Genomic DNA, 13,486 nt, shown 5'->3' with positions numbered 1-13,486 from the left:
AGGGAGTCAATCAACAGCCTTTTCTGCCACTCAGACTAGGCATGTGGTGGGAGACAAGCCTGCTTTCTGCAACCCTCCTGTCCCCAACAACTCGCTTCAGCGATTCCCAAAATCAGATGCACTTACCAAGGGCCTCCTCTCCTGTTTGCACTTCGCCAATATCCAACTGCTGTGACTGGCTAGGCTCCTCTGGGGTAGAAAAGAGCTCCTGGCTGCATGCATCTCTGGCCTCTGAGTCATCCTCTGCCTCTGGGTCCCCATCCCCCACTCCCTCCACATCCTTGTCCAAGACTTCCTCTTCCTGGCTCAGTCCACTCTCGACTGGCATGCAAGCCAATGAAGTATCCACAGGGGCCTTCGCAGTAGAGGTGGGGTCACTGCCAAGTATCGCATCCAGCTCTTTGCAGAATTGGCAGCTCGTGGGCGCAGCACCGGAGTGGTGGTTTGCCTCTCATGCCCGTGGTAAGCATTCCGCAGCTCCTTCACTTTGACCCTGCACTGCACTGTGTCCCAGTCATGGCCCCTTTCTGTCATGCATCGTGAAATCTGACTGAAGGTATCATAATTCCTATGGCTGGAGCACAGCTGGGATTGGACAGGCTCCTCTTCCCAAATGCTGATGAGGTCCAGCAGCTCGGCATTGCTCCAAGCAGGGGATCGCCTGGCGCATGGAGAAGACATGGCCACCTGGAAAGTTGCGTAGAGACCACTGCACGCATCACTGAGCACACAATGGAATGAACGGGGGGTGGAGATGACGGTTGGGCAGTAGAGTTCAAACCAATGACCAGAGAGGCGAGAACAGGCATTGTGGGACACCTCCCCGAGGCCAGTCGCAGCGCTGTACTCGACCACGGTGTCTACACTGGCACCGCAGCACTGTAGCCCTGGGGCTGAAAGCTCTACACCTCTCGTTGGGGTGGGTTTTTTAAAGTGCTACAACTGCGCAGTTGCTGCACACTAAGTGGCTTGGCAGTGTGTACACCTCGGGAGTTACAGCGCAGAAAACTGCTTTACTGTGCAGAAACTTGCCAGTGTAGACAGGGCCTTAGCTTCCTTCTTTGGCTTTCATCATTCTCACCTTTGTCACATAGTAGAGTGGCTCACAGTTAGGAACAGCACCTGTGACATAAGCAACTCAGAGACCAAAGATTTACCTATTTTGCTTTGGTTTATGGCAGGCAACCCAATTTCTCTCTAAGGTCTCCCTAACCAATAGACTAGCTAGAACACACTGCCAGCCAAAATATTTCCCTAATCATGGCTGTATGACAATGACAATGCCATGGAGGGCAGCGGAAGCTCTTCAAAGACATACTGAAAGTACATCTTAAAAAGAGAGGCATCACCCCAACAAACTGGGAGGACACAGCGCGAAACAGAACAGTGTGGTGCCATGCCATACACCAAGCCACAGCTCACTTTGAGGAGAACAGACAGAGAAGTGACAAAGGAGAAAAGAAAGGGCACAACAGTCCAACCAACCACTACGTCTTCTCCAAGATCACACCTGTCACTGCTGTGGGAAAATCTGCAGGGCACAAATTGGGTTCCTCAGCCACTTAAAAACCCACTAATGAACCCCTTTAACAGACATCATCCACACACCCAGGGATAGCCAAAGAAGAAAGAAGAAAAAAAACTGTCAGAGTGCTGCGTAAGGACAAAATGAGACCCCTCTGAAGGGCTGCTCTCATCCACGAGTCATTAAGCACCACCACAGTACTGGCACTGCTTAGCCATCTGACAGTTGTGGGCGCCAGTTTTCTGGGCAAGGAAAACAGAGACTAAGCTTGGAGTCCAAATTATAGTCCTCTGCATCAGCATAATACACTGTGCTGGGCCACAGGGCTGGCCTAAGACATCCTTGTTGGGGAAAGAACCTGCTTTTACTTCTGAAGGGCCTGATCCTATCACCAGTACATCCATGGAACATGCACTAAAGTCCAGGGTGCTGCGCCTGCAGAAACATGGCCAGTCACTACCTTTATTGGCTTGTTTCTGCTAGAAGCGAAATTACCCACAAAGAGGAAAATGGGCAAATCCTCTCCAATGATAACAATGCCCACATTTCACCAGTCCATAAATTGCCTCAAAAAGCGGGGGCAAACAACATTATTCTTTTAATAATGACTGACACAGAAAATGAAATGGATAAAGTCAGCATTATTCCATTCTATTTGAAAGGGATAGTTGAGTCAGCTACTCAGGAAAAGCAGCAACATGCTGCCATTTCCAAAAGAGCTTCAGGGAGTAAAGGCACCCACTTCCCACTGAATTCCAATAGGATGTAGGAGCCTAATTTTCTCCATCACTTTTGAAAATCCCAACCTATTATATAGATCTAATAATCACATAGTGTATTTGTATCTTATCTTATATCTGCAAAAGTACTTTTCAGGAGACTGTGTCTGTGTAAGTATTTCAAGTATGATCCTAAATAAAGACTAATTACTTGAATCTGAAAAACACTTTGTTCTCAAGTATACATATTACTGCAGCGGTGATTTTGAAAAGACAAGATCTATCATTGCTGACACAACTCCCCTGTAAAATAAATACTTTGGCATTGGCATGGCAGATCTGCAGGCATCTCTAAAAACACCCTTCAGAGCTCAGTGCAGATGTGGTCAGTGTTTATACTTTTTAAACCACTTAGATATAAACACCTCACTATAAACACTGCTCAAGTTTTGCTTTTGCTTTTTTCATTTCTTACATGTTTATTTTAGTGTTAAAAATAATAACTTCCATAATAAGGAAAATTACAACAGATGTTTAAACTAAACAAAAGCTGCTATATTGTATTAGTGTGTGTTCCTGGAGCTGTGCTTTTGCTTTCAAACTATTAAAAGTATGATCTGTCCAAAAAAAGGTAGGAAAACCTCTAGTAAGCAACTTCTATAAATATTAGTTAATAAATACAATTGACTGAAACTAGTAAGACCCAAAGCAACAAAACTTTTTCCCTCTAGTCAGCAAAACCCTCAGAAAAATCCATCAAGTAAGCAAAAATTCTATTTATAATGTTTGCCATTTTTCACCAGGAGCCAACAGTCACATCATAATAAAGCATTTGATTGTTAATGCAGGACAATGATGAGATTAACAAAAAAAGATTAGCAACATTCCTTTATCCAATCACTCTTGCATCCACAAAGTTTCAAAAAATAAACAGCACCATGGGAAAGAGCATGGAAGTCTGATTGGCCATGCACAATCTGCACCATATTGTTCAATATTGACTGGCAAGCCTGATAAATCTGCTGTGGAAATAATTAAGTAAATTTCTACATTAAGATATTTGACTCTGTTCAGATGGAACCTCCCCCTCCCTCCGGAAGTATTAATAGTTCTACATGCAACCTCTCTGCTCCCCCTGGCACTTTGAAATGTGGTCTTTCTGACTTAAAACAGAGGGGGGAAGGGAAAGATCTATTTCTAGAGTGAGCTTCCTGATTTTTGGGTTAGCCTTTTATTAAAGCATGTAAGTGGTTAGCTCTTGATCAGATCTATACATTATTTACTGCTCCTTCCCTGACAACTATAGCAAATTTACTTTCCAAATGAACGTCGAAAATGTTGCTGCTGAATTAGAAGAGAGACTTCTGCAATGTTTGTATGTGGCTACAGGAAAACTTGCACTCCTGCCAAGCTGAATTAGCTCAGTGGTGCCTTTCTTTCCACTCAAATCCAGGCCATTGCCACTTCTTCAAACTGCACGTAGATAAAAAGCTCAAGTAGATGGAGAAGCTGATTTCCCCTCCCCCACGCCGCCCCTAACTTAAGGCACCCTCAAAACAGGGCTACTATTACCTACAGTCTCAGAAGTAACTGCAGACCTACGTCAGCTGGACACAAATAAGAAAACTCAGAGCACGGTGAAGAAAAAAGTTTCAGTTTTCCAGGGTGTTGTGTAATTCTTTCCACCAGGACTATGTGGAGGGCTCTTTGGGGAGGAGGTGTGTTTGTGTGTGGGTGAGGGGGGAGACATCCTTCACTGTCAGGGCTTTCTCAGAGCTGTGCAGGAAATGAGAAGTCAAACAAAGAGCCACTCTGTGCTCTGTAATATGGGTGCCCTTCAATTGCCAAAGTTGAATAGTAAAAATTAGTTATTGTTCAGGATGTACACTAAAAACAAAAACTTCGTCTAAGTCTCATTGTCCAAATACATCTACACTATGTGTTTAAGCGTATATATCTATTTACATGTAATGGTGTAGATTACACATACACAATGTACATTACAAATTAACTCATACACCATATTGTAAAGTGACTTTAAAATGTTTCCTTTACAACTACATTAACACTGGCAAAAAGTTATCCGGGTATTGCTGCTTTAAAGTACTTCAATCAGTACCATCTTTGCTTGCGGGGGGGGAAGGAGGAGACAACCTACACTTCATATTAATATTGAACAGTAAAATTTCCTTTAAAAAGAATTCAACTTCCATTTCACAAATCCCATTAAACCCGTAGACAGTACAAAATGCACAGTACCTTGTAACAACTATAAATAGAAGGGAGAGAGAATTCACACTGAAAACAACAACAAACACCCCATAAAAAGCATTTTGCAAAATGAAACAATTACCTTCGTAGCACAGCATGCCAATATTGTTGTTCATCTTGTCCAAGTATTGGTAGTTCAACAGGTCCATCTTCATAAATAGCATTTATCGGGCTAACAAAAAAGACCAGCTTCTTTGCTTTTGCCCAGAAACAGGGAGAAGGATGCAGGACAAACGCTGCCTGACTAGCTCCTGGCTCTTTCTAAACTTCACAAGCTCAAGGCCCAGCCTTTGATTAATCAAAATAAAGTATATTAAGGAAAGTTGGATGGGGCGGGAGGAACCTTTCCAGGATTTCAGAGACTGAGTTTAGAGTATATTTTGTCCCACACCTACAAAGAAAACCAGTTAAAAAAAAAAAAAAAAAAACTTTGCAAATCTTTCTGGAAATTTAAGTGGGGGGGGGAAGGGAAATTAGGGAAGTGTCCTAGGACAAAGACAAGCTAGTTCTCCTCACAGCCCGCTGCAAGTTAACTGCACTGACATGCAGGCTATGCTTGGTATGAGTCGTATGTAAACTAGCTTCCTCTTTCTATCAGGCAGAGAGCACTGAGCATGCTCACTGAATCCCTGGAGCTCTTCAAATGTCAGGGATATTTTCTGCACAAGATCAGTCTCTAAATGTATTGAGTGTTTGAAAGAAAGGAGGAGGAGGAGGAGGAGGAGGTGGAGAGTCTTTACAGAAGGGCCATGTCAGAGTTGCTCTTGACAGGAAGCAGTGCTACCACTGCAAAACTGAAAGGAGGGATGAGAGAGAGCAGGAGAGAGAGAGAGAGACAGAGAGAGAGAGAGAGGTCTCTTTTCAAGTACTGGGAAGAAGTCTACCAATCTAAACCTGAAGGCAGGCGTCACTTTCCAAGTGACAGAACCTAGGTTAAACTTTTATTTTAAATTCTCCCCCATCCTCCAACTTTAATTCAAGATACACAGCTGACACTTATTTTTACTTGATCATCAAAATGTTTGCAGTTCCTATTTGATCTGGTTTCAACATATTGTAATAGGTGTCGTTAATGTTAAAATCTTACTATTTTTCAGCGAATTAACAAAATGGAGTTCTAATGGCTCCAGGATGGAAGAATGAGAATTACAACCAAACCACCATATCAACTCTTTGAATAGTGCTGGTAGATATGCACACACAGCTTTATACTACAGTTTAATCAGTCTACCGCCACATTTTAAATCCCTAAGGGATGTCAGTAGTTAAACATTTCAGGTTATGGCTTTTTAGTGCCTGGAGAATTCATTGTTCAAACTCTGGTATAAATGACAGAAATGAAGGGGATTTTTACAACAGTTTTTCTCATCTCAGGATGTGGCTTGTTTTGCTGCAGTTCGAACCTTGATCTTAAAGGCTTCTAATTTATACAGTTGTATGTAGATCACCACAAGAGGCAGACCATGTGTATCAGTGCTGCTATGGTATGTCAACCTAATGGGTATCAACTGGTGTCTCCTGCAGTCTGAAATCTGATTTGAACGACAAAGCAATGCCAGTACAGAAGCATGGTCTAAAGTAAACACATAACTAATGGAGTTCTAATCCTACCTCTGGTACACATTCCCTCTGTGGTCTTGGGCAATTTCACCTCACTTCTCTGCCTTAGCTTCCTTGGAGGGAGCACAATTCTCACTGCCTTTCAACAGAAGTCAGGTGCATAACTTCAATTTGTTCCTTAGAAAATCTCCCCCTTGTGTCAAAGGGGCAGACTAGGGTTGCCACCCAACTGAGTTTTACCTGGACAGTCCAGTTTTTGGCTTCTGTGTCTGGGTGCCACTGAGGGTTGCCAGATGTCTGTTTTTTAATTGAAAAGTCCAGTCGAAAAGGTGGCAACTCTAGGGCAGGCACTTGTCATACAGGAGTGTTCCATGGAGTGACATTCTGCCAAAGCACTTGGAAAAGAGTGCAATATAAATCCCAAGGAATTATTGTTCCACTGAGGTTAGACAATTTAATTTAGGATACTGTTTCCATACAAGTGAACTCAATTTACCTTCCAAAAATTACTTTACTTGGAATAGGAAAAGCAGTGCTGTAAATACCTCCTTGTATGCAATCTCAGCTGAAGGGGCACACTACTAAAGTGATCCTAAGAACAATGCAACAGAAAACAAGTTAGTGAAAAGAAATCTTGTTTCATTGGGAAGATGAAATGTAAAAGCTCTTCATTTTATATGGATCACTATTAAGAAAAACAGATGGACTCTCTCTATATTAAAAGAATTATGGATCTCAGAGACCATGGTGATGAGCATGGCACAAAAACATACACAGATACTTAATGTTCAAGTAACCACTTTCTTGTATAATAAAAATAATTTGCTAATTAAAGTTTACCATGATGTTTTTTGGCTCTCAGAATTTGAGACAGTTAAAGCTGCACCCACCTACCTACAGGCTAAAAATAGCATAAGGTACTTTCTAAAAAGGGGAAATTTTTAAATGAAGAAAATGACATTTTTAAGTTTAAAGGGGAATAGGCTGGAATCATTACTCAAGCACTGCAGGGGCTACCCTCTCTGATGCAAAAGCCAGAACTCTGAAGTAAACCTTGAGTCCCACTACAACTAGGGGCTACACTGGTGCATTACTGTCTTTCAGAGCATGTTCATTTACTAAAAGCAAAACAGTGTTTTAATAAATATTGCAACAACAGGATAACAGGAAAAAAAGGCTACTCCTTACATATGTAAATGTAGAGGTAAAGACTGCACAGTTACAACAAAGGAGACAAAGGAGAGGCAAGTACCTCCAGCCTGAAGTGTAAATTTCATAGAGCCAGGACACCACCACTTTGAGAAATAAGGAAAGTATTTACACTATGTGCAACTATAGTAGCGAGAGCATTCCTGAATTTCCATTACTACAAGCTAGTTCTATGGGAGAAAAGAGAAGTATTGGCATATTCCAACATACAATATTTGAACTGCTGTTTGGAGTGCTGGGAGAGGGGGAAGCTAGTGTTCTATTTTATTCTATAAAGGTTCTCATGCTGCACTCATCACTTAAGTACTCGAACACCTTCTAGTACTACATTAAGCAAAGTGACTAACATCTGTCACATCTTCCAGCTAAATAATAGCTTGGTACCAAAAGTTATATATATTATAAAAGGAAATGCATTCCTAGTGAAGGGACAGGAAGAAAAAAATTCTTGAGGCAAATATGAGACAATCAATCATGCCCTACATCATTCCTAAAATCCCTCCATACTCAAGCATTGTGGGTACTAATACTAAGCATTCCTAGACTTTTACATCCCTGTAATGTGCTCAATGCACTCTTTCGAGGAAAGACTTCCCAACAGTCTTATACATGATTCACTGAGCATTTCACCAATCTGGAATAGCTCAGGTTGAAATGTAATCAATGGCAAATGTATGTCATCAGGTTACATGCCAAGTATATGGAAAAGCAAACATTGCTAATAGCATATTCCATGAGTTTTGTTATTTATGGATTAATATCACTGCTTAAATGTTATAACACTTGTAAGTACCACTAAGTACTATACTTCCTGCATTACATGTGAGCTATACGACTTACTATGACACCACAAAATACTTTTCTTTTGTAAAACAGGCCATTATATATTTATTTTCCACACACTCAAACTTTTTAGTACAACAGCATCCCCTGGAGGTAATAGTGAAAAACTGCACACACATTTTCACCAGTAATGCTATAACTCTGCAACAAAGTGCATGGACTTTGATTCTGGCTAATCCCTTAGTAGACATTCTAGTTCAGCTTCCTTGCAGTGCTCAATTCATCAGTTTATTAGGGATATGCTCCTGCAAATTCAATAGCCAAAGGGTCACCTCACACCATACGCTTGTATTTTTGGATGAAGAAGGCAAAGAACAATCAAACAGTGGCTTTAATTAATGGTTATATCAAAATTGCCAAAACTAGAAATTGCTGTTTACAACGTTTGGACAAGGTAATGCCTCAGGAACAGTTTTAACTTGCCCTAGAGGCAGAATTACTCAGAATTAGGGAATTATGAATTTAATCATTGCAAGATCCCTAGCACTCACTCTTCTAACAACTTTAACAAGAGAACAACAACACATCAGAAACTGTTTACTGCAGGTCTTCTTTAAAGCGCATTGTGTGTCTGGCAAATAGCCAATATAAAGAACAAATCACAATGGACAGTTTGGCCAAACCGGACAGTCTCTACGCAAAAGAATAAATTATAACATTCAAAAACCAGTAGGAGAACACTTCAATCTCCCTGGACACCTAATAACAGAATTAAAAGTGGCAATTCTTCAACAAAAAAAACTTCAGAAACAGACTCCAATGAGAAACTGCAGAACTGGAATTAATTTGCAAACTGGACATCATCAAATTAGGCCTGAATAAAGACTGAGAGTGGATGGGCCACTACAAAAATGAATTTCCCCCTGCTGATACTCACACCTTCTTGTCAACTGTTTGAAATGGGCCACCTTGATTACATTTGCTGTCTCAGCACTACAAAAGTGATGTTTTCTCCCTTGCTATTCACCCCTTCTTGTCAACTGTTGAGAATAGCCCACTTCCACCTTAATTGAATTGGCTCGTTAACACTGACCCCCCACTTGGTAAGGCAACTCCCATCTTTTCATATGCTGTGTATTTATACCTGCCTCTGTATTTTCCACTCCATGCATCTGATGAAGTGGGTTTTAGCCCACGAAAGCTTATGCCCAAATAAATTTGTTAGTCTCTGGGGGTATGTCTACACTACGAAATTAGGTCGATTTTATAGAAGTCGAGTTTTAGAATTTGATTTTATACAGTCAGTTGCATATGTCCACACTAAGCGCATTAAGTCGGCGGAGTGTGTCCTCACTACCGTGGCTAGCATCGACTTACGGAGTGGTGCACTGTGGGTAGCTATCCCACAGTTCCTGCAGTCTCTGCCACCCATTGGAATTCTGGGTTAAACTCCCAATCCCTGGTGGGGCAAAAACATTCTCACAGGTGGTTTTGGGTACATGTCATCAGTTGCCCCTCCCTCCGTGAAAGCAACGGCAGACAATCGTTTCACACCTTTCTTCCTGGGTTACCCATGCAGACGCCATATCACGGCAAGCATGGAGCCCGCTCAGCTCACCGTCACCGCTGCTGTTGTAGGCAAGTCTACTGTGGGAGCTGCTGTGTTCCAAGTAGCCAGTGCGATCATTGATGTTCTGTTATCAAAGGTAGTGACTCTGGAAAATGTGTGGGCCTTTTTAGATTTTAGGTGCATGATATTCCTGTCCTTTGTCACTGGTGAAGAAGTCTTGCAGCCATACATTCCAGTCTGGTCGGCGCTGTAACACCCCATAGTACTTCTGTGGTTGACATATGTAACAGCTCCAGGGCTCTTGCTCTTTTGCCTTGGCCGAAGTACCTTGCCCTACTAGGACCTCCAAGCATTTGACATGGAAGCACCTGCAGCAGCTGGCATTGCTACACAGCAGCAGCTCCTGGGTGCCTTCGCAGCAGACAGTGCAGTAGGACTGCTAGCCATCCTCATCCATGGTGTATGGCTCCACCGCTTCTGCTGCAACTCTGCTCTCCTGCGAGCTGGAGGCTTCTGCCTCAGGCTGCTCTCCCAGCCAGCAGCACCGCACGGTCGCACCTACCCCAGCCTACCCCTTGCTCCCATGGCTCATGAAGCCTGGATAGTAGTGAAGAACAGTTCACCTATAGGCTGAGCAAGTGCAGAATGGTGGTAGAATGTGCCTTTGGACGTTTAAAAGCTCGATAGCACTGTTGGTCAGACCTCAGGGCAACCAACATTCCCATTATGACAGGTTTCAGAGTAACAGCCCTGTTAGTCTGTATTCACAAAAAGAAAAGGAGTACTTGTGGCACCTTAGAGACTAACCAATTTATTTGAGCATGAGCTTTCGTGAGCTACAGCTTACTTCATCGGATGCATACCGTGGAAACGGCAGCAGACATTATATACACACAGAGATCATGAAACAATACCTCCTCCCACCCCACTGTCCTGTTGGTAACAGCTTATCTAAAGTGATCATCAAGTTGGGCCATTTCCAGCACAAATCCAGGTTTTCTCACCCTCCACCCCCACACACACAAACTCACTCTCCTGCTGGTAATAGCCCATCCAAAGTGACAACTCTCTTCACAATGTGCATGATAATCAAGATGGGCCATTTCCTGCACAAATCCAGGTTCTCTCACCCCCTCACCCCCCTCCAAAAACCACACACACAAACTCACTATCCTGCTGCTAATAGCTCATCCAAAGTGACCACTCTCCCTACAATGTGCATGATAATCAAGGTTGGCCATTTCCAGCACAAATCCAGGTTTTCTCACCCCCCACCCCCATACACACACAAACTCACTCTCCTGCTGGTAATAGCTCATCCAAAGTGACCACTCTCCCTACAATGTGCATGGTAATCAAGGTGGGCCATGTCCAGCACAAATCCAGGCTTTCTCACTCCCCCCCCCTTTTTTTTTTCCCAGGGACACACACACACACAAAAACTCACTCTCCTGCTGGCAATAGCTCATCCAAACTGACCACTCTCCAAGTTTAAATCCAAGTTTAACCAGAACGTCTGGGGGGGGGGGGGTAAGGAAAAAACAAGGGGAAATAGGCTACCTTGCATAATGACTTAGCCACTCCCAGTCTCTATTTAAGCCTAAATTAATAGTATCCAATTTGCAAATGAATTCCAATTCAGCAGTTTCTCGCTGGAGTCTGGATTTGAAGTTTTTTTGTTTTAAGATAGTGACCTTCATGTCTGTGATTGCGTGACCAGAGAGATTGAAATGTTCTCCGACTGGTTTATGAATGTTATAATTCTTGACATCTGATTTGTGTCCATTTATTCTTTTAAGTAGAGACTGTCCAGTTTGACCAATGTAAATGGCAGAGGGGCATTGCTGGCACATGATGGCATATATCATATTGGTGGATGTGCAGGTGAACGAGCCTCTGATAGTGTGGCTGATGTTATTAGGCCCTGTGATGGTCTCCCCTGAATAGATATGTGGGCACAGTTGGCAACGGGCTTTGTTGCAAGGATAAGTTCCTGGGTTAGTGGTTCTGTTGTGTGGTATGTGGTTGTTGGTGAGTATTTGCTTCAGGTTGCGGGGCTGTCTGTAGGCAAGGACTGGCCTGTCTCCCAAGATTTGTGAGAGTGTTGGGTCATCCTTCAGGATAGGTTGTAGATCCTTAATAATGCATTGGAAGGGTTTTAGTTGGGGGTGACGGCTAGTGACGTTCTGTTATTTTCTTTGTTAGGCCTGTCCTGTAGTAGGTGACTTCTGGGAACTCTTCTGGCTCCATCAGTCTGTTTCTTCACTTCCGCAGGTGGGTATTGTAGTTGTAAGAAAGCTTGACAGAGATCTTGTAGGTGTTTGTCTCTGTCTGAGGGGTTGGAGCAAATGCGGTTGTATCGCAGAGCTTGGCTGTAGACGATGGATCGTGTGGTGTTGTCAGGGTGAAAGCTGGAGGCATGCAGGTAGGAATAGCGGTCAGTAGGTTTCCGGTATAGGGTGGTGTTTATGAGACCATTGTTTATTAGCACTGTAGTGTCCAGGAAGTGGATCTCTTGTGTGGACTGGACCAGGCTGAGGTTAATGGTGGGATGGAAGTTATTGAAATCATGGTGGAATTCCTCAAGGGCTTCTTTTCCATGGGTCCAGATGATGAAGATGTCATCAATATAGCGCAAGTAGAGTAGGGGCTTTAGGGGACGAGAGCTGAGGAAGTGTTGTTCTAAATCAGCCATAAAAATGTTGGCATATTGTGGGGCCATGCGGGTACCCATAGCAGTGCCGCTGATCTGAAGGTATTCATTGTCCCCAAATGTAAAATAGTTATGGGTAAGGACGAAATCACAAAGTTCAGCCACCAGGTTAGCCGTGACATTATCGGGGATAGTGTTCTTGACGGCTTGTAGTCCATCTTTGTGTGGAATGTTGGTGTAGAGGGCTTCTACATCCATAGTGGCCAGGATGGTGTTATCAGGAAGATCACCGATGGATTGAAGTTTCCTCAGGAAGTCAGTGGTGTCTCGAAGGTAGCTGGGAGTGCTGGTAGCGTAGGGCCTGAGGAGGGAGTCTACATAGCCAGACAATCCTGCTGTCAGGGTGCCAATGCCTGAGATGATGGGGCGCCCAGGATTTCCAGTTTTATGGATCTTGGGTAGTAGATAGAATATCCCAGGTCGGGGTTCCAGGGGTGTGTCTGTGCGGATTTGATCTTGTGCTTTTTCAGGAAGTTTCTTGAGCAAATGCTGTAGTTGCTTTTGGTAACTCTCAGTGGGATCATAGGGTAATGGCTTGTAGAAAGTGGTGTTGGAGAGCTGCCGAGCAGCCTCTTGTTCATATTCCGACCTATTCATGATGACAACAGCACCTCCTTTGTCAACCTTTTTGATTATGATGTCAGAGTTGTTTCTGAGGCTGTGGATGGCATTGCGTTCCGCATGGCTGAGGTTATGGGGCAAGTGATGCTGCTTTTCCACAATTTCAGCCCGTGCACGTCAGCGGAAGCACTCTATGTAGAAGTCCAGTCTGCTGTTTCGACCTTCAGGAGGAGTCCACCTAGAATCTTTCTTTTTGTAGTGTTGGTAGGGAGGCCTCTGTGGATTAGTATGTTGTTCAGAGGTATTTTGGAAATATTCCTTGAGTCGGAGACGTCGAAAATAGGATTCTAGGTCACCACAGAACTGTATCATGTTCGTGGGGGTGAAGGGGCAGAAGGAGAGGCCCCGAGATAGGACAGCTGCTTCTGCTGGGCTGAGAGTATAGTTGGATAGGTTAACAATATTGCTAGGTGGGTTGAGGGAACCATTGCTGTGGCCCCTTGTAGCATGTAGTAGTTTAGAAAGTTTAGTGTCCTTTTTCTTTTGTAGAGAAGCGAAGTGTGCGTTGTAAATGG

The 13,486-nt window shown here is 43.3% G+C and overlaps 1 protein-coding gene across 5 annotated transcripts in view; it reads right to left on the bottom strand.

Annotated features, from left to right (window-relative positions):
• VGLL4 (vestigial like family member 4) overlaps nt 1-13,486 on the bottom strand; it is a 160,419-nt gene that overhangs the window by 62,264 nt on the left and 84,669 nt on the right. The window contains exon 1 of one of the 5 annotated variants that reach the window (XM_077822323.1): nt 4,598-4,994. The exons of 3 other annotated variants lie outside the window; for them this stretch is intronic. In XM_077822323.1, the coding sequence (XP_077678449.1) occupies nt 4,598-4,679 (82 nt within the window). In that variant the 5' untranslated portion in view covers nt 4,680-4,994. Of the gene's footprint in view, nt 1-126; nt 146-4,597; nt 4,995-13,486 lie in introns of those variants that run through there. One more of the 5 variants, XM_077822329.1, reaches the window with a different exon arrangement.

The sequence above is a fragment of the Eretmochelys imbricata genome, chromosome 7, assembly GCF_965152235.1.
Source record: "Eretmochelys imbricata isolate rEreImb1 chromosome 7, rEreImb1.hap1, whole genome shotgun sequence".
Taxonomy (NCBI): Eukaryota; Metazoa; Chordata; order Testudines; family Cheloniidae; genus Eretmochelys; species Eretmochelys imbricata.
Note: the sequence above shows the minus strand (reverse complement) of the source record. Positions and strands in the feature narration are given on the sequence as shown.